General features: G+C 37.2%; 1 protein-coding gene across 2 annotated transcripts in view; it reads right to left on the bottom strand.

The window, feature by feature from the left end:
* Positions 1-6,605: 6,605 nt before the first annotated feature.
* Positions 6,606-22,333, bottom strand: part of LOC311291389 (potassium/sodium hyperpolarization-activated cyclic nucleotide-gated channel 2) — a 76,589-nt gene continuing 60,861 nt past the window's right edge. For both annotated transcript variants that reach the window (XM_084410404.1, XM_084410403.1), the window contains exons 6-9: positions 19,337-19,483; positions 18,007-18,247; positions 13,301-13,465; positions 6,606-11,556 (exon numbers count right to left, since the gene is read on the bottom strand). In XM_084410404.1, the coding sequence (XP_084266530.1) occupies positions 10,631-11,556; positions 13,301-13,465; positions 18,007-18,247; positions 19,337-19,483 (1,479 nt within the window). In that variant the 3' untranslated portion in view covers positions 6,606-10,630. The remainder of the gene's footprint in view (positions 11,557-13,300; positions 13,466-18,006; positions 18,248-19,336; positions 19,484-22,333) is intronic.

The following is a 22,333-nucleotide window of genomic DNA, read 5'->3' as shown; positions in this document are numbered from 1 at the left end:
AAATTCATGCATAACTGTGATGAAAGGTTTTGATCCACTTCAAATGTTGACTAGCATCTGTTTGAAGTCCATTTTTGGAAGGAAGGAAACATATTTTTGTGTGGGGTATTAAAAATGACTGTATTTACATGATCAGACACAAACAGCTGCCGTAAGCGGTTCAACAGCGGCCGTGTTTTCACGAGAGGTCGGATTTGGCACGACACCACCACAGGTCGTAAACCACGAGCAGATTATGATGTTGGGCTTCTGTAGGAGCTCTTTTGTTCCCTCCCTCTAGTCCTGTTAGGAAAGCAGAGAAACTGTGGGGAGCTATCAGAACAAGGCCCTCTGAATGACGCGAGCAGCGTTACGCGAGTCATTATGGTTTAATAGTGAGAGGGATGGGTCTGCCGCAGGAACGGTTCTGGCACACACACACACACACACACACCGTGACGGAGGGACTCATCATGCTGCCAACTGGACCAGAAGCGCTCGAGCCCAGTGCACCTCGTGTGACCTTCAATCTGCACTATGGAGTGAGTGAGAGTGCATACAGAGGGAATCACACACACACACACACACACACACACACACACACACACTGACACACACACACACACACGCACAGTGCATACAGTGATTAAAGCTCAGAGAACACACATTCTCGCTCAAAAATACTACACATTATCAGCAGCAAAGCGAGACTCATCGCTTACAAAACAGTATCATGGTTTTACCATAGGAATATACCATGCAAAAAGTGAAACTAATACCACGGTATTCGATTGCACAATTAATAATTAGCCAAATTACAATCCGAATTGCAATATGGTAAAACTGTGATTTAATTACATAAATATGATTTAAATAAATATGAAATCCTTTATTTAATATATGCGAATCACAATATGGTTAAAGGCTGTGACTCAATGTGACTTTCATTCCAAAAATTTGCATAAATCTAAACTTTCATTGAAGTAAAAGAATTGAAAGTGGGGGGGGGGGGGAATCACGTTAAGAAATAAATGTTTTTCTCCAAAACACGCCGGCCACAATTGTTGGCACCCTTTTATTAAGTACTTTTTGCAACCTCCTTTTGCCAAAATACCAGCTCTGAGTCTTCTCCTATAATGCCTGATGAGTTTGGAGAACACCTGACCAGAGATCATTCCTCCATACAGAATCTCTCCAGATCCTTCAGATTCCCAGATCCATGTGGGTGCTTCTCCTCTTCGGTTCACTCCACTCATCAGGTCAGGGGACTGGGACGCTCATGGCAGAAGCTTCATTTTGCGCTCCCTAACACATTTTTGTGTTGATTTTGATGTTTGTTTTGGATCGTTGTCCTGATGGAAGATCCAAACACGGCCCATTATAAGATTTCTAGCAGAGCCCGTCAGGTTTTGATTTTTTTATCTGTTGATATTTGCTAGAATCCACAATGCCATGTGCCTGAACTAGATGTCCAGGACCTCCAGCAGATAAAATATGCCCACAACATTAAAGATCCAACGGTATATTAAATTGTACACATGGGGTACTTTTTATCCTTGTGTGCACCAAACACATCTAGCGTGTTTGCTGCCAAAAAAAGCTCTTTTTGAGTTTCATCTGACCACAGATCCCAGTCCCGTTTGAAGTTCCAGTCGAGTCTGACTCCAGTTTATTTTTGGAGGAGCGAGGAGGAGTTTTCTTGAAACCCTCCCAAACAACATGTGGGGATGTAGGGGTTGTTTGATTTATCTTTGTAGGCTTTCTGACCCCCAAGACTCAACTAATCTCTGCAGTTCTCCATCTGTGATCCTTGAAGAGTCTTTGGCCACTCAAACTCTCCTCCTCACCGTGCATTAAGACAATATAGACACATGTCCTCTTCCTGGCAGATACGTAACATCTTTAGTTTATTATAACTTCTTAATTATTGCCCTGATGGTCAAAATGGGGATTTTCAATTCTTTAGATATTTTCTTACAGCCACTTTCTATTTTGTGAAGCTCAACAATCTTTTGCTGCACATCAGAACTATATTCTGTGGTTTTACTCATTGTGATGGATGATTAAGGGGATTTGGCCTTTGTGTTTCCTCATATTTAAACTCCTGTGAAACAAGAAGTCATGGCGGGATAATTTCATGTTCCTAGTCACCCTGGTGTGCAAAAAAAAAAAAAAGGTAAATATTAATGGGAATATACTTCAATTCTAGGGGTGCTAATAATTGTGGCCAACGTGTTTTGGAGAAAAACATTTATTTCATAATGTGATTTCCCCCCCACTTTCAATTCTTTAACTTCAATGAAATGTTTCAATTTTTGCACATTTTTTGAATGAAAGATCAAAAGGATAAACAATGCAGATTTATGTTTTACAGCCATTTTTGATCATATTTACCAGGGGTGCCATTCATTCTGACCACAATTATATAAACAAACTTTTATGTTAGATGCGATTAATCAATTTGACAGCCCTAATATATATTTAATCGAGTCACAGCCTTTTACCATCTTGTGATTCGCACGTATACACACACAAACAAATATTAGTATATACAGCTATTTCAGCCGAAATGAATACCAGGCAGAGGACACAGCAGCATTATCCACATCAGAGCTTTCGCTGGGTTTGGGTCAGCAGAAATAGACACAAATCCGGATCCATTTAGTCCACACCAGCCTAATCTGACGTTTCATTGAACCACGTTTAATTGGATGGCTTGCATGGGAAACGACGGCGGATGGAAAGAGAGACACGCGGTACTAAAGACAGATTGAGAACGCTTTAAGAAGTCATGATACTACGGATGCATGCACCATCGAAGTCTGTGTGTTCTTGTTAAAACACTTTTTGATGCTACATTAACACTTAGACACAGTTGGAAGCTTCCGCATTGATATATATATATAAACCGTCATCTGGCTTTACATATAAAATCATGTATTTGAACAGAGCTGTGTCCACATGACACAAAACAAGCATCTCACATCTGACCGCACTTTCATAAGAGCAATTTAGACCTTTCAAATAGTCTAAAGTGTCTGCATTTTTATGACTTTTAATCAAACATAATGTATAATATTAAATGGACTCTATTTACTTTCCTAATACACAATCCTGGTCTTATTGTGTTAACTAATAGACAAACAGATGTAGTTTTAGGAAAGTTACAGCAATAGATCTGAAAGTAAAAAGCGTCACCATTATAATATGTGGAGATGCTCTGGAAGGTCAATTTGACCTTCATATTACCAAATAATAATCCACTCCAAACTCACTTTTCATGTCCATGGACTGAACTTTTCACCATCCCAAGCAATATTCCCAATAACCTGTTGCACTCATTTGTCACGTTATGGAAGTAAAATCCATTGCAGATGCAATTTCATGTTTACCTCAAACTGAAAAATTGATCAATTAGTAACCCAACTCTGCAATATGAGTTTCTTACTCAGTATTTTTCTCCTGTTTTCCTGTACAAACATCTAAACATTCTTAAATCAAAATACAATTAAGTAACAAAATGTATGTTTACTGAAAAACGTATAAAAATTAAGTGCGTCTCTGCTTAAAACAAGAAAAAATAGAATCCAGTGCGATAAGAAAAATAAACGTTTCCTTGTATCTTGTTTTAAGAATTTTAGACATTTTTAATAAAAAACAACACAAAAAAATACTTTGCAAGAATTTTTTTTTTTTCTGCAGTGAAGGATGGTAGAAGTTTTATACCCTGACAATTGTGATATTAAACTGTAACATCTTATTGCATTCGCCGTTTATATGTGCAATTGTGCTGGGAATCACTGACAAGACAATCTTTTTTGTGTGCTAAAAAGTCTCGTCATCAATGAATCTGCTGTGATGTCTATGATCTGCAACAGCAAAACCCACAGAACCTCTAATCAGAGCTGTGCTAAAGTAAAGTCTGGCTTTTGGTAGATCCAAAAACATGGTTCTCACTCAGTGTCCCGTACACAGACATGCAGCTCAGGGTTCCAGACAAACAGAAATGTGCAAGTCGTGTTTCCCCACACGAGGAGATTATGCTGGGTTATTCGTTTCACTAACACTAATTAGCAGCTACTGTACACATATTGCAAGGTTTAAAAGGATTAATTCACCCAAAAATAAAAATGCCGTTTATTTAGTTTCCCTTATGGCATTATTGTTGTTGTTGTTGTTTTTTTTCTTCCATGGAGCACAAAAGGAGAAATTTTGGAGAATCTTCACTCAGCTTATTCATACAGCGGCAGTTCATAGAGCGATCTCTGTCAAGCTTTAAAAAAAAAGGACAAAAAAAATGGGTTTATTAACTCATAAATAACAGCATAAATTAAAATCTGCATGACTTTAGAAGACATGCAATCGTTCACTGCACAAAATGATTATTGTCTTCAATGAAAAACAAAATGCTTTTCTTATGTAGTATTTTTTTTTCTTGTTTCCAGTCCGAATATCTAAAAATTATTATATCAAGAAGCATTTAATAGAGAAGTAAAATGACATAAATGATATTTTGTTTTCTGAAAAAAAAAAATAATAATTTAATAATAATAATAATTATATATTTATTTTGAGATAATTTTGCTTGTTTTAAGCAAAAACTCAATTATTATTATTATTATTTTAAATTTTTTTCAGAAAACAAGATATAATGTAATTTTACTTCTCTATAAATGCTTCTTGATAAAGAATTTTTAGATATTTGGACTGGAAACAAGTAAGAAAAGCATTTTTGCAGTGTTGTTCTCCGGTACAAATATCTGCATATTCTTAAATCAAGATAATTTTCCTCAAGAAGCAAAGTCTTGTTCAAAATTCAAGAAGTACGTTTGTTTTTCTTACCGGATTGGCAAATATTATTTTTTGTTTTAAACAAACTCACTTCATTTTGATACTTTTTTCTTTCTTTTTTTTTTTTAAATGTCTTAAAGTCATTTTGCTTCTCAAACATATTGATTTAAGAATGAGCAGATATTTGCACTGGAAAACAAGACAAAATACTGAGTAAGAAAATCTTTTTTTGCAGTATATAGTTGTTTTATGTTTGATAAACTTGGTCATGATGAACTTTGTACAGAAAAGAACTGCGTGAAGATGCTTTAAAACGAATCATTTTTGGGTGAACATTCCCTTTATAAAAAAAAGAAAAGACACAAACTTTGCATTTTGTCTTTCATAGAGCCACAAACGACTAAAAATAGACTATTTGGAAACTAGATATACTAGGCACTAGGTATTTACAGTACATTGTGCATTGGAGCACATTGTCAAAACATAAAAGAAACAGACAGACAGAGAGAAAGAAAAAAAAAAACACTTCTCATAACAGAAACATAAAGTACCCTGATTTACATTTGATGCCAGGAAATATGGAGGAATGTTCAGTCAATCTGTCCGCCTGTCCTTCAAGCGCTTGCAGGGAAGATTGCCTCGCATCTGCCAGCCTTTCCGTGCTGGAAAAGCAGAATAAAACTGTCACATTTTCCGCACAGATGACTTAACAGCAGTGGCAGACGAGGCCTGCGGTGAGCGTGAACGGGTACTATATGAGTCTGCTCTAGAGCAACGCTAAAACACTCACATTTGGCTGCGATCTCCATTCAAACAATCAGACAGCAGCTTAATTAGGGCTAAAACCATTACATATGCAAATGTGTGTACATATGTAAATAAAACGGTCCAGTTATTCACATACATTCACTGCCATACCAATCGTTTTCGACCAACAGTTGTGGATGTTGCATTTGAGACAAAAGTCCTTGGGCGAACGAACATAAAGGCCTAGCAGAACTGAAAGGTTTATTCGAGCACTGAATGTGCCTTCACTGAGAAACCAAATAAGAGAGATTGCATTGCAAAACCTGTGATAAAGTTTCATTGAGCCTTCTGGTCGACGGACTGTCACTTCCTAGCTTCCTTTCTCGGATTAATATCATCAGACTCTAATGTTACAGGAGATGTGTGTGGAGGTTTCGGTTAGCTGGCTTTATTATTGGGGCTTTTTAGGACTGACTGAAATGATGCCTTTACACCGAGTCTACACCAGAAGCGAGCGCGAAGCTACATCTCAAAGCCAAATCACTGGTATTATAATCAACAGCGTTGAAGCTGAATGCCTTCGGTTGACGGACGCCCTTCACCTGTTTCTGGCATGCTGCACTTTTACAATTTATTTTCCCCTCTGTCGGAAATAATCTTTTGAAAGGAAATGTAACTCTTTCCCCGGCAATCCGTGTTTTCACTGTTATACGGTAGGGGGCGCTATCTTCTGAAAGAGCACAGAACCTCCTGATTAAAACACAGGTGAAGAAGAAGCAGAAACTTATGCACATGAAAAATAACGCGATCATCACATTTTAAATGACATATAAATCAAAACTGCCTAACGTTACACTTTAAAAAAAAAAAAGGTACAAAAGCTGTCACTGGGACAGTACCCTTCAAAAAGGTTCTAAAATGTACCATTTAGGTACTAATATGTCCACGTTTGGTACCAATATGTACCTTTGAGGGACTAATATGCACTCTTTAGGTACAAAAGTGCACCTTTTGAAAAGGTACCGCCACACTGACAGCTTTTGTACCTTTTTTTCCTGAGTGTAGCGAATGAAATGCCGACCCAGGACGAGCTGTAGGACTGTGAGGCTTTAAGGGCGTTTATGGACTCGATCTACTCCAGCTACGTGTTGATCATCGTCTGAATCCCATCTGTCCGAACGCGTTTTGTGAAAAATGTTGCTTTTTTTATGAAACATACCCACATTGTTGATAAAAAAGAATGCGTGATGCTAGAATAACATGTTTTTAATATATATATTGCATGTTCAGATATGCATACAACAAAATATTGTGGGGGCCATGAAAATTTGTGAAGATGATCAAAAATGCTGGCGGCGGCTGGCAACTTTAAAAAATAAATAAAAAAATGCTGGCGGGGAAAGAGTTAATTCCTGTTCCTCAAATAGTACAGCATCGTTCTGCAACACTGAGGTCATTGGTTCAATTCCCAGTGAATGCATGAACTGAGCAAATGCATACCTTAAAAGCAATGTAAGCCTCTTTGGGGGAAAAAAAACATCTGCCAAATGCATAAGAGTCAATATATATTGAATTTTTTGACAAATACATCAAAGCCAGTTTGTGATTATGTTTCTGTTATCTGGTGATCTAATTTATGTATGCATTTCCAGTGTAGACACGGTGTTGTGCTGCATTTACACTGCAAAGCCTAATGCACAGATCCAAAATGTTTACATTCACTCTATGTGAATAGTTCACCTTCATCACGGTCCAAACCCATAAGACGTTCATTCAGCTTCAGAGCACAAATGAAGATTTCTGTCCCTCCATTGAAAGCCCGTTCACCCTTCAAAATATGTGATATGTTATATGTGGATAAAAGCCAAAATGAAATCTATTCTGTCTCTTCAGAAGACTTGGATTAAATCGCTCAATTCATATGGATTTCTTTTACGATCTCTTTATGAATGGAGGGACAGAAATCTCTCTTCATTTGTGTTCTGGAGATGAACGAATGTCTCACGGGTTTGGAACGACATGAGGGTGAGTAATTAATCCCAGAAGTGTAATTTTTGGGCGAATTATTCCTTAGCTAAGCACCAAGTGATGATTTCAGACCATTTTAGATTTCAACCAGATACAGTATTTAATAGATCCAGAATCACATTTGAAAGAGACCCAAATCAGATGTAGAAAATGCAATCTGTTGTGTTTGTGTTCTTGCACAAACATGAATGCAACATGATCTGATCTGTGCATATCATGAGACAAAATCAGAATGGGTTAGCAGTGTAAATGCAGGCTTGCAAAAGACTAAATGACCATCGATAGTAATCAGTGCATTGTTGTTCCAGGGAATCTTGTTGATAAACTGTTTGTATGCTTGTTTTGTTTTAATAGATTAAGCTGCCTGTTTTAATCCCGAAAAGTCTTTCAGTGCATCCTGGGAATGTGGTGATACCTGTCCTATAGAGGGCGATAATGGGACACAGTGTGCTTTGAGTTACGATAATCCACATTTGGGCCACCGTCAGAGAAACAAGACTTAGAAAAATAAAAGCATTCTAGACGTATCAGATTAAAGTATTTAGGACGTGATCGCTACAAACAATCGGCAAATACACACACTTTCCATTTTGCATGAATTATCACTGATCTATTTACATGGCAGTTGTTAATATTCAGGTCACATCATTAATGCCATTTGGCATACATTCAAAACCCATTATGCACCAATCTCATTTTTGTTTTTCTAAAATCTTTTTTTTTTTCTTTTTTTTTTTTCTAGGTTACTGCCCGGGTTTGCACATAAAATAATTTACAGCGTCATATTTACAAGTTCAAAGTTCAAGTGAGAAAAATCTGCAGCAGTTGACAATGAAACGAACACAAACGAACTACATTCTTGTAAAGAGACAAGTTCGTAAATCAACCCAATGTTCGCAAGCGATCAACAAATCCACGATTCAGCCAGCGCTCACAGACCTGCAAACCGAGCCCACGCACAAACTTTGTATTACGTTTACAGGCCATTAATATGCAGCATGTTTTAGATACTCAGTCATTTGTGCAAATCAGAATAATGGGAGAACACGCAATGTTATAAAAATGCCACTGTTAAACTGTAAAATATAGAATAAATGAACAGATATAGAAGATATTATATTTTACAATACTAGTACATTATAGAGATAATATTCATTTTTTTTCATTAAGTAAATATTACAATTTTTTAAGGTCTACGCCGGAACAACCAACATTTCTGGCCTTAACTGACTTTCAAAATTGTGACTTTTTATTAAATTTTTTTTATTGTGACTGTTGTCCTTCCCAGCAATACATTTTTTTTTAAAATAAATAAAGAACCATGAAACATTACAAAACCCGTTTTCATCACTGAAACAAACCACTGTGACAAATACCGCTAAACTTTAGAAAACAAAGACAAATTTTAGAACGTATTGCGAAAGCTGCACGACCTTATCAAGTGCCTTAAAAGATGAGGTTTCAAACATTCTCTGAATAACGCAGATTAAATTGCTTACGCCGCGATATGAAGCTTTCATATAAAAGGCAGGGCGAGGATATTGCAGAATTATATTGCATGTACAGATCAACATGGATCACAGAAAACAGCGTGATATTATTTTGGTTTGCCTGCTAATTTAAACGAGTTCTGCAAAACACCCATTGCATTCAAGTCTCAACTGTCAGTGCAACCCCGACGCAGTGAAGTATTGCCTTTATCGACGCGCCTGACGAAACGACGTGAAAACGCAAGCATTTACACTCCCGTTCGATAAAACACAATAATAAGCATATGTGCACAAATACACACGCACGCACACACAGACCATGTATATGGCTTCTAAACTCGGAATCAAGGCAGTTAAATAGAGGATGTTTTAGTTTGACTTGTTTTTCTCAGTTGACACAGACACAACCCAAAACTTGTGTTCAAGCTCAACTTTGGTTTTCGAGTAAATACAATTTGTGTGTTTTCTATTATCACTTGGTTTTTTTTTTTCTTCCCTTTTTTCCCCTTCTTATTTACATTAAGATATAAGATCGACCAGCGGTCCATAATACTTTTTTTTTTTTTGTTCATTGATATTTTACAACAAAGTGAAAGACAGTTAATTAGATTGCTACAAGTAGAGCTTATACAGAAAGGAGGAAAACACGTTCACAAAGCGTCCGATCTCATCATTGTCATCTCTTGCAAGTCCCTGATTTTCTAGTCGCCCCGTTTGCATTTGAATGAACTCTACGGAAAACACCATGTAACACACGACAGGATTTCTCCCTTTCACTCGGGACGATAGAGACAAATATATCAAGAGGCATCAGAAGCTGTACAGGGGCGGCACTAGCTACACTAGCGGGTGGAGTCGAGGCATCCGACCTTGTGAATCTATATGTAGAGGACATCTATTAACGGTAAAGGTGCGGTCACATTAGTGATATCTCATGGGCAAAATAAAGCATGGCTCACACAGAACTCACTTCCAGACCAAGAAGCTTTCCGTTGGCCAGTGTGGTAAATTCAAGTGGCCAACATGAAAATTAGTCAAATGATGGATTCCTATTGGAGTGAGTCAATTTCTTCATGTATATGCTCCCTCCCTCCACCAGCTAAGGTCATTAAATGAGTGAAGCCTCATTGTTCCTTCACTCTCTCCAAAACCTTCACCCTCTCTGTTCCTCTCCGGTGGAATTAGCTGCAAACCCGAACTGCTGAAACCACCTTTCAATAAGCAGAAGACACACCTCTTCTGCAATCACTTAACCATCCCACACCCTCAAACCAATGCACTTCTCTTCTCGACCTTGCTTCCTAGCCTAATCTAGTCGTCAATTAAACCTGGCATTGCATGTTATGAACATTGATAAATTGCTTTTGTTTCTCTTTTGCAAGTCGCTTTGGATTAAAGCATCTGCTAGATGCATAAATATAAATTTCGCCCTTGAAATTTCCCAGAGCAATGGTAAATGTGACCGCACCTTAAGTCTGTCCGATCGCCCTCCCTTTGGTTCCTATGAAAAGCCATCCTACGAGCGCGGCGCTCGAGCAAAAAGAACGAACTTTTGACTCACAAAAAAAGTATTGCAAAGAGTCTCAGAGTCCTCGTCAGAGGTTGGACGAGAGCCGGGATCTGGCTGTGAAGTCCGTCTCGGGAAGGCTGACTATGGAATCTTTCTTGCGTATAGCCGAGTCCGGTCCCGTTACGGGGGGAGTGCCTGTAGGAGGCGTTGTGGACGGGTAATTCCCAGCCACGGCTGCGGACGCCTGGTGTGGCAGCGCCATTCTCTGATGCAATGCGCTCCGGACACCGGAAGGCCCCGGGACGGCGGGATGAGGTGGGCCGATCGATGTTGAGGACACGCGGGTCGACGGCGGCGGGCTGGGCACGACGGGTGGAGCGCCATCTTGTGGCAGGGAGGGTTGTGAAGCAGACAGTGCTCTATCATCCTGGGTCAAGCTGCCCGTTTGGTGCAACGGTTGGGATCCTTTGGGCCGTGTGGGACTGGGAGCATGCTGTTGGATGAGGGACAATTGAGATCCGGAGCGCGCACCCATCGGGCCACTCCCGTACTGGAAAGTTCGCCCGCCTGCCGCTGCTAGCGGACTCTGCACCGGCGGACTGGCCATTGCAACGGCGGCGAACGCGCCAAGCGGCGGGAGAGACTGTTGAGGAGAAGCCGAAACCGGGCTGGCAAGGCTTTGCACAACCTGGAACCGTCGGACCATCCTGGGCGACTGCAAGGTGCTCGGACCCACCATAGGGCCACCGAACTGCGGACAGAAGCTCATCGCTACAGCTTGCTGAAGAGTAGCGATGGCAGAGCTGCCCTGTGATTGGCCAGGCGGAGCAAACATCCCCGGCGGGATGGAGGGCGTCATGGACATGGCACGCGGGCGCTGCTGATCGATCAGCTTCACCATCTCTCGGTCGTACTTCACGATCTCCTGAATCATCTCGTTCTCACGGTTGTTTAAGATGCCGGAGTTTAAGTCGTGCTGCACTTTGTTCATTAGGATGGAATTCTTTTTTCCTGTAACGAGAGATGATTTTTCATAATCATTTGTTAACAAACAAGTATTCATTACTTCAATGAGCTCATTGTTTCTGCCTTAAATTATTAAATTATTTAAATTAATGCATTATTAGCTAACTGTGATTTTGTATGTGTACATTTCTGAAATACATAACTTAGTTTCCTCTGATAACAGACTCTAAAATGTAATATGGACTCTACTTTGAAACTATGTGTATTGTGAAAAGTGCTATACAAATACATGTGAATTGAATTGAATTGAACATTTTGTATTATTGTATCGTATTACTGTTCAGCTACATGTAATTGTTTTAATAGTATTTCATTTTTTAGTTTTGGACTATATTTCAATATGTTAGTACTACTTTATATACGTTTTATGTTAGGTTTTGAATGTACGTTCTGAAAAAAGTAGGTAAACATGCAAACTGGCCTGTAGGTACATAGAGGTACATTGACTGTGTTTCCGTCCAAGTGAGAAATTAATTCATGTGATTTGAAAGATGTGATGTCATGTCACTGATTGCATTTTGTGCCAAAGCAATGATAAATGATACACAGTTTAGGCCACTAGGTATTAAGAAATGTGTCCTAGTGACTGTAAAAAAACTGCAGTCAAATTAAGTTTACTTAAAGGGAGCACACTTTCATGACTATATTTCATAACACACTTTTAAAAAGTGCACTATGTAACAATGTCAAATTAAAAAGTTTTAAATAATTGTGTTTTAATAATCTTTTGCATTGCTTAAAGTTTATGTATTTTAAATGTTCTAAACCGCAACTTCATCATTACAAATGTGTAATTAAAAAAAGACTGAAATACATGACATACAAGTTTCATTAGACATGATGTTAAATCATATTTTAGTTTACCATATTTTAGTATACTTGGCAGTGTTCAGCAGCACACTTAAAACATATTTCAAAGAAAATAGAACTATGAAATTAGATATAAAGAAAATTAGATATAAAGTTAGATATAAAGATTAGATATAAATGAGATATAAAGATTTACTTAAGTTCTACTTACAGTAGGTTAGTTCAACTAATTCAACTCAACTGCACAAATACAAATTGCATATTATAATATATTTTGATTTAATTGTAAATAACATGCAATTAAGTGTCAGAAAACATTCAATAGTTAGTTCAACTAATTCAACTCAATTGCATTTAATATAAATTCAAACTATAATATATTTAAATTTAATTGTAAATAACATGCAATTAAGTGTCAGAAAACATATTCAATAGTTAGTTCAACTAATTCAACTCAATTGCATTTAACATAAATTCAAACTATAATATATATTTGGTTTAATTGTAAATAACATGCAATTAAGTGTCAGAAAACATTCATTAGTTAGTTCAACTAATTCAACTCATTTGCATTTAATACAAATTCAACCTATAATATATATTTGGTTTAATTGTAAATAACATGCAATTAAGTGTCAGAAAACATATTCAATTAACACTTAAGTATATTCTTTAAAAGTTCTGCTTTTAAACATTAACATTAGAAGTCAAAGAGACACGTGCATTACTGTTAACAGGTTTTCAGTTCGTTTTTTTACAAGCCCACCATTATTGAGAGGTCAATATTAAGTCCTAATCGACACAGATGTTGCCCATAAAGCTTAAGCTGTATTTAACCCCGAATAATCCCTTTAGCCGTTAAAATGTTCACATTACTGTTCTTTAAGAAACTTCAGAAGGTGATTCTGGTTTCGCTTACCTAAGCGGTCCAGTCGGTCGATGGCCACGGTCTCAAAGGCCCTCCTCATCATGGGATACTCCTCCAATACCTCATTAAAATTGTCCACGGAGAGAGAATACAGGCGACAGTAGGTCTCCGCTCGCACGCTTGCCGTACGACGACCCCGCGTCAGCAGACAGATCTCTGACAGAGAGGAAAACGGTCAAACTCACACACATTGAAGATTTAAGGACAGGACATGAGTACCAGAATAATTTAAAAACATCTTGATAGTGGCGTTAATCAGGGGAGAGTGACTCTGAGACCTTTTCTAAATGGCAAGTGTTTTTAAATTGCTCGAAAACTGAAACCCTGAAGAGTCCTTCATTGAACGGGGAATGAATTTAAATACATGGCTGCAGAAAGTAATTAAACTTTAGCAGACTTCATTCAAAAGTATGTGATTTGAATGCTCATTATAAAGTGCTGAATATATTCTCGCTTTATTGAGCTCTCGTGTCTTAAAAATTAAAATTCCCGTATCCCATTTTAAAGGGAAATTCGGTCATAATTTACTCAACCCTTAGGTCACTGCAAACCTGTTTGACTTTCTTTTGGGGACACAAAAGAAGATATTTTGAAGAACAATTATGGTCCAAACAACACTTGACTCCAATGACTTTCATTGTAAAAAAAAAAAAGACCCACAGACGTATATATACGTCACACATCTAAGCCCCAATAATCATATTTTCATGGTGAATGTTCAAGGTTGTTTTGTGTCTATATTTAGAAGATCACACACACGTTCTCCGGGATTAAATTTAGCTCATGCGATATTGGAACACAACTAGTTCCTTAGGATGGGAGAGAAATAACCCATAAGCCTCAGAAGATAATAAACATCATTCATCGTAGATGTTGTGTGTCAGTCCGCGTATTAAATCCTGAGCCATCCATCAGGGACCTCTGTGTGTTCGGTCCATTTCCCTGTCTGCTTTCCTAATCAATCCAGAAAATCCAATACACAACCTTGGAAACCTTGGTTCACTTTAGAGAACTTTGTCATTCCAGCAGCTTTATCCAGAGCCGGGGGTCATTCATCAAACCAAAAGGCAGTAAATTAAAGCTACAAACACAGGTACATAAAGGTGAACACACACACACACACACATGCCGGTGCAGACGCAAACACTCCTGTGGACACAAAACCTCATTTGCATCTAATTTGTTCCTTAATTTGATTAAATCCACCCTCACATACACAAAAGCTACTATAACCCATAAAGAAAAATATCCTACAACAACAATTAACTTTGATATGCAAAGAAATATCTGCTTTTCAGTTGTTTCTTTGGAGAAAAAAATATATATTTTTTTTAAAGTGTGCAATCAAAAGTCAGATCTCAATATGAGCTCAAATGATTCTCATTAAAGCTGCTATTCGTTTCATATCCATAATATAGCTCTATAATTTCTATAATACATAACACATATTTCATATACATAGCATTTACATAAATAAAAAGTGTGAATCACAAGAAAACTGTTCTGGGGTCATTAAAAAACTTTATATATAATTTCTTTAAATTAAAAAAATACATTTATGCTTCAGATTAATGCATTAGCTTATTATTATAGAATAATATAGCCGTGTGTGTGTGTGTGTGTGTGTGTGTGTGTGTGTGTGTGTGTGTGTGTGTGTGTGTGTGTGTGTGTGTGTGTGTAAATTTAAAATGCTTTGCCAGTATATTTTGAGGGAAATGTGCTTACTTGTTCCAAAAAATAATGTCAAAATACAATAATCTTGTATATTTATTTTATTCAAAATATAATATAATTACTTGTATTTGATCATGAAGTGAAATTTCACATCCATTTGATAGCTCTATGCCGAGTGTTAATTGTCTCGTTTGTGTCTATTTTTTTCCCCCTCCCAAATGAATTTCAGGAGAAGCATCAACAAGTCCGATGCTTAAATGAAACGGAAATGAGATCTCCATTAAGTCTGAGCTATGAAAAGAGCAATACAGTTTTCCTCTGGGAAAAACTGAGACGGATCCTTCTGCACAACGCCCACAGGATCAGACAAGGCTTCTCTCTTTATCTCAGGCTGCACAAGACATCGGTTAGTCTTCGACCTTTCCAAGGTCACGCGCCGAGAGCCTCTTCCAAACCCTCCTGTCCTCTGCAGCTAAAAAACGGCTGACTCATGCGGATTTAAGGCTGCAGAAAGATCGTGTTTCACTCCTCAGCAGAGCACATCACATCTCACCACACACACTTCTGGGTTCCCCCGGGTCTGGATCCCTCCACCAGCTCAGAACCATGACAATTCAACTGACTCCTGCTGCAGTTCTGCTCTACAGAGGATTCAGAGACTTAAAGAGGACCTATTATGCTTTCTTACATGTTCTTTAGTGTGTAATGTTGCTGTTTGAGCTTAAAAAAAGGTCTGCAAAGTAGCAAAGCGAGAGTTATTCTCTATATCAGTGTCACTGTTTCTGAACTCCCTGAAACGCCTCCATTGTAGTCTTGAGTTTTCTTCCGGGAACAAACACGTCACAATATTCCTAATTTAAACAATTAATGCGCATAATAAAGGGGCGGGGCCTGGTTGAGTTAGTTAGTAGTGTGTTGAATCTCGCGTTATGTTAAGGGGCGGGGCATTTCCCAAACACACTCGAAGCGCTTGACCAATCACAACACCCTGCTCCAGCCGACCAATCAGAGCACAGTGTGCTTTTTAGAAGGAGGGGCTTCATAGAGACAGGAACTAAACAGAGCGTTACTGACAGACTGGGAGGAGCCGCAACAATGGAGAATATGTAAAAATAATGTGTTTTTTGAACATTCAAGCATGAAAACCTGTTCTAAGTAGAGCCCAAAAACAAAATCAAGATTTTAGGGCATAATATTGCCTCTTTAACAAGAAAATACAGTGTCCTAAATGAGATGCAATGCAACATTTCAACAATACTGTTACAGTTATCTGTCCTGATTGTTTTAAAAAAAAAATACTATTTGCCACACAAATAGACAAGCTTAGCCTGTTGGTTAGAACGCGCTCCCGTTCACACTAAAGGTCAGCGAAATTACGACAAAAAAAGGTAATTGTCCATTGTCAATAGTGTAGTGATGTATGAAGCACAGCTCACACACAATTCACTTTCTAACCAAGCAGCTTTTTGTTGGTCAACGCTGCGAATCTATGTGACCAACTTGAACCCACAAAGAAATCTGTGTGGAGAAATGTTTCGCCCTCACGCAAAATTCCTGATCGCGTGACTCCTATTGAAATGACTGGATTTCGCCCATGAAAATTTGCGGAACAATGGTAAAAATGATCGCACCTTAAGAATTAATGATAACTGTAACAATAACTATAATCAGAGATTTTAAAAAATCACAACAACTCCAAAAGAATAGCAGAGTCCACACCACAACTCTGACTAAAACAACACAGAGAAAGATATCATTAGGCGCGTTTCCATTACAGATTTGCGCAAAACTTTTGCGATTTTTTCAAAATGTCGACGCCGTTTCCATTAACCGATGTTATGTGACTAAAATTTCATTTTTTCCTCTCACGATAAGTAAAATCATTCCAAAAACCATGGCAACGGACGTTGGTCGGTTTATGTATATCCCAGCCACTGCACTGGCCATTATTATTAATCAAAGGAGACGTATTTGTGTTTTCCAAGCATTAATGGTGAGGAACGACCCTTATTATACTTGAGAGCGGCACATATGAGGAGTTTCTGGATGTTTCTCACTCATTTCTGCTTCGAGGTCTTAATTGTGGCATTTATTTGAGGTTTAGAATCCATTATTCCTGTAATTCTTTTGACTTATATGAATTTAATAAACAACTCTGTCTCGTATTCTGTCCAAACACACCGCGTCATCACGTCAGCTGACCTGTAAATGCGCAAAAACTGTTTTACGAAACATTTCACCTCATGCGAGCGTAAAAACTTTTTTGCGATAAATGGGAGTTTTTGCAAAATTGACGTGTTTCCGTTGGGCGTATTTTCAATGCGCAATTTCAATTTGCGCAATTTGGAGGGTAATGGAAACGCGGCTACTGTAATTATTTTTCCCCCCAGCAATGATAAAAAAACATCAACAGCAATCAAAATCCATCTTAAAATCCTGACTTTAGAGCACATAAATGCACAAACGCCTCATGGGTTGGTTTAAAGAACATTTCCGGAATGGTATCAACACTGTGTTGCTTTCAAAACACTGTTTTGTTTATTTTGAGCAGATTTAGGGGCGGAGCTTCCTGTTTGTCTGACCAATAGCAGGTGGGGATGTGTTGGAAAAACTTCTAAATGATCATTTGCAATTCCATTTGGTAGTGCAGAAATTACACACATCACCATCAAATATATATATATATATATATAAAAAAAGAGTTTGTTGAATGATGTCACAGACTGTGGTTGAGGCTAGAAAAACTGTCTAGAGAATAAAAAGTGCTTAAATTACAGTGACATCATTGACATCTAAATATCAATGTCAGGCCAGAGCCGAATATTTTGATTGCCTTTAAAGTTCAACTAATTTAACATCAATATAATTACGATAAAAGTGCTAAAATGGAAGAGGTCACACCATATCTGGCTTAAATTATTTAAAATGTAATGAGGTTCAATAAGGATTTGAGCAGTTTAATTAAGTGAAGTGATGGTTTAATTCCCATCTAATTTACGAGGTTAATACGAGTGGGATTGTACCTCCGAAGTAGGAGCCGTCAGAAAGTTTCAGCCCAACAGTTCCTTTGGTTATCACGTTCACGACGCCGTGTTGAATGAAGTACATCTTCTTGCCGATGGTTCCCTCACGGATGATGTAATCGGCTGGCTGGAAGACCTCGAAACGCAGCTTCGTCAGCATGGCTGTCACAAAGTTGGGTTCGGCGTTGGCGAACAGGGGCATAGTGGCCACCAGCTTACGGCAGTTGAAGTTCACGATTTCCTGACAGCAGATGGAAAGACCGCAGGGTGAGGGAAATACATAAACACATATTTCACATACACAGCGTTCACATAAAACATATGGGGGAATAGCCCAGTATTTGTGGTACTGAATTTAATTTATGCTAAAATAAGAAAATACAATTTAAAGTTATTATATTTACATTATTTTAGTTTTTCAGTACATACTTTTTTATATATAGTAAATATACTGAAAAATTATATATTATTGAATAATATAAAAATAGCATATTAATAATAATAATAATATTAATATGCATTGAGAAAATTAAAATATAGTATATTATTGCCCAGTATTTGTTTTACTGAATTTAATTTACACTAATATCAGAAAAGAATTTAAGTTATATTTCCATTTTTTTTATTTTTCAGTATTTTTCACATAAAATATAAAAACATTTTTTTTAGAAAATTAATACAGAATTGAGAATTTGTAAGGTAATGTGTAATATATATATATATATATATATATATATATATATATATATTTATTTATTTATTTATTATTATTATTAATAATAATATGCATTGAGAAAATTAATATATATTATTGCCTTGTATTTGTTTTGCTGAATTTAATTTATGCCAATATCAGAAAAAGATTTAAGTTATTATATATTGGAAATTTTAAATTTAACATTTTACAAAATTATTAGAGATATGGTAATAAGAATTTGTAAGGTAATGTGCTTGTAATGGCAAAACCAATCCTGAAAATTTGATTCTATATATATATATCGGGTTTTTTTAATGACATTTTACATTTCTTGGTGCGATTCAGCCATAAAGATCATATCCAAACTGAAACATCAATACACAAAAAGCACAATGTTAGTTATGCTCTCTTAAACATCATTACAGTGAAAGCTGCAAGCCATTCACAGAGGAGATTTAGTTGTTTACTGTGACATAAATTAGTTTGGAAGCTGTTCCCCGTTCAGCGTGGTTTTATTGTTTCGGAAAGCTCTGTGACAACTGCAGGGCCTTCTGGGAGTTTTTTTTTTCCCACGGATGTTTACAGACATTGACAGACCTATGCAAACACACAGATAACCAAACACAAGCTCACCTCTCTGAGCGGCTCGTTCAGTTCCTCCAGGATGCTTTCTTCATCGAACATCTTGCCCTGGTAACGGTGCTCATAGTAGTCGTGGATTTTCTGTCGGAAATCTGACGGAAGTTTGTGGAAGGACATGTACTGCTCCACTTGTTTGTACTGCGGAGAGAAACAAGAATAAATAACCCAGGGGTTGATTTTTATTGAAACCAAAAGATGCATCAGTTCTGTCAGCTATAGTAATGCACTGATGTGAAGCATCATGTCAGCAATCTCTGAACTTCAACAAAACAAAAAGTACGACTGCCAATTGTGAGACGGGCATTTCAAAGGCAAGGCACAAGTTCACAGGACTTCAACACAAGCAAACTGAGTTAGCATCTGAAGAATCATCATCCTGTGGAGTACAGAACATGTACAGACACAAGCCATGCCAAGGTAGTGCTATTCAACAACAGACACCATCACAGTCGCTCCATGTTCAAGAGAAAAGAGGCCAGGAGAGAACAAAGACAAAGAAAATCACAGGACAACTCACAAAGATCATCACTCTTGATGATCAAGCTTTGTGAACTGTGTGTTTTGCCAAGTCCAGATCACTGTAGTCTAAAACAGAGTAATAATATACACTTAAATTAACACTGATAAAACATGAATAACATACTAAATGTGTGTGTGTGTGTGTGTGTGTGTGTATCTTGAATGGATAAAAGCATCAGTCAAATGCACAAATGTCAAGCTACACCCAAGAAAACAGGTCATTAGCTATGAATTATCATTTTAAATGACTGAATATGTTAATATTGACTATATCAGGTCGATATATCAATACTAAAATAGTGAAATAGATAAACTATTGTGAAATAGAGACAAACCTAACCATTTTTACACAAATTACAACTGTCCCTTAATAGCTGTTGCTCCTAATAAAACAGGGATATTATCGTTTACTAAAATAAAAAACAAAAAAACACTTTCGTTCCTTGAAATAAATGTGAACTGAAATAAAATGAAATATAAAAAACTTTCTTTAAACTACTTTGCTCAATTTAATTTAGTTTAACTTGATGTAGTAAAATAACTAAATAAAACTGAAATAAAAAGTAATACTTAATAATAAAGATGATAAAAAATTAATAAAACTATGTAGACATTTTAAAAAAAAACAAAAACGAATAAAAATGGAAATTATTATATTATACTATTCTAACGATAATTTAGAATTAAAATGAAAGCTAAATTAAAATCAAAGTATCTCAATTATACTAAAATAGCAGCTGAGAAGTAGACAACGGTCACAGAAATGCTCGAGATAAAAAATTTTACGTAAAAAAGTATTTTTTTTTCCAAAGTAAAATGGTGCTGAAAAAAGCATCCTGAGATAAACGTACATCCATTGTTAGAAAACATGAATTAAACTAGTGAGAGTGTGCAGAAAAGTGTTTTAAACTAATTTATTTTCTATGAGGTCCAAACAGGTCGTTGAAGAAACGCTCATGTCAACATTAAAACTCTTTTTTTTCTCTCTCATTGCTCAGATCCAGGTCCACAGAGTCAGTATTTGTTCTTCAGGCAAAGTACGACCCCAAATCCCAACCTCAGATCATTAGTTACCGAGCCAAACATCCCTCAAACTGTGTTTTTTACTGAGACAGAATGAGAACAGTAATGATCTACGCAAAACAACAAAGAAAGCAGGTCAGACCGGAGGCGTTCGCACTGCAGTCGTGTGTGTTCCCTGTTGCACAGCAGCATCATGCTGACGCAGGCGTTTGTGTAACACCTGTAAAGCTCCCTCAACCACTTGTGAGAATAATTGCCTGTGTGTTGAGCTTTATACCAACATGAAAGTGGGCTGCATCTCTCAGCAGCAGCGCTGGGTCAACAGTGTTCAAAGATTGTTTCTAAACGGAGGTCACATGAAAAAAAAAAGAAAAATATCTAATTTTCCTTGATCTTTTGAAAGAGTTCAAAGTACTAGATTTTAGAATTTTAGAACTTCCAGAGATCAAAGCATCAATCACAACAGAGGTCATTCAGAACTCTTAAAGGTACAGTAGCAAAACCAGGAGTTCAAGCTGATTTTTCAGAGCCATTGCACTGTAGGACGTCATATACGTCTTGAAAAACGTTCCTTTGTCCATCATTTAGACGATCTCAAACAGCCTCATGTGGATCTATACCCTCACACAGCTTTTCCTAGGCTTTCATTGATCCAGACGCTTCACGGTGAAGATGTCACTCACTTTCCTCATTTGAAGAGCCAGCAGTGTTGATCTAAGTGGTTCACTGATGGACCGATAAAGACAATTGTGTTTAATGGCCGAGTCAGAAGAAAGCAATGCGATAGAGATGGAATGATAGACCTGTGTGACGTCAAACTACATCCTCTCTCTCGCCTCGTTTACAGGCAAATTGAATGAAAACTGAGTCGCCATTGATGGAGCCGTTTACCAATCAGTGTGAGAGGTTACGGACAAGGACAGGTCAAGACATGCATGGACATGCAACTGTTCTCAATCGTTAGTATATGAATGCTGATGTTATTCATACTAACGTCACCATTCATTTGGGGGGGTTCTTATAATATTAAATGTGTCACAGGTTTAAACAAAATCTATAGAAAAAAAAAAAGGTACTGGACTGGTATATTTCCGTTAACACTAAAACACAACACAATGTGATGTGTAATTCAAAACATGGGTAAAACACCTATGTAAATTCAATACAGAAAAAAAATACTTAATATTAACACAGTACACAGAGCAAAGTATGAGAAATGGTAATAGAAAAAACAACATTTTGTCCAATTCATATACCATGCATTGACGAGGCATAGCAAGAACCTTCAAAAAATACCATGGTATTACCATCATGGTATTGACCAAAATATATATGCTGTAATGAAGGCTTTTCCGTTTTCTATTTTTAAGGAAATACTATGGTCTTTTGTGTAAGAGGGTTGGAGCTTCTTGTGTTTTCGAATGCTTCATGTTCTCTTGAGTAACC

This window comes from Rutilus rutilus, assembly GCF_951802725.1.
Source record: "Rutilus rutilus genome assembly, chromosome: 6".
NCBI lineage: Eukaryota > Metazoa > Chordata > Actinopteri > Cypriniformes > Leuciscidae > Rutilus > Rutilus rutilus.
This window is presented reverse-complemented; position numbering and strand designations above follow the sequence as displayed.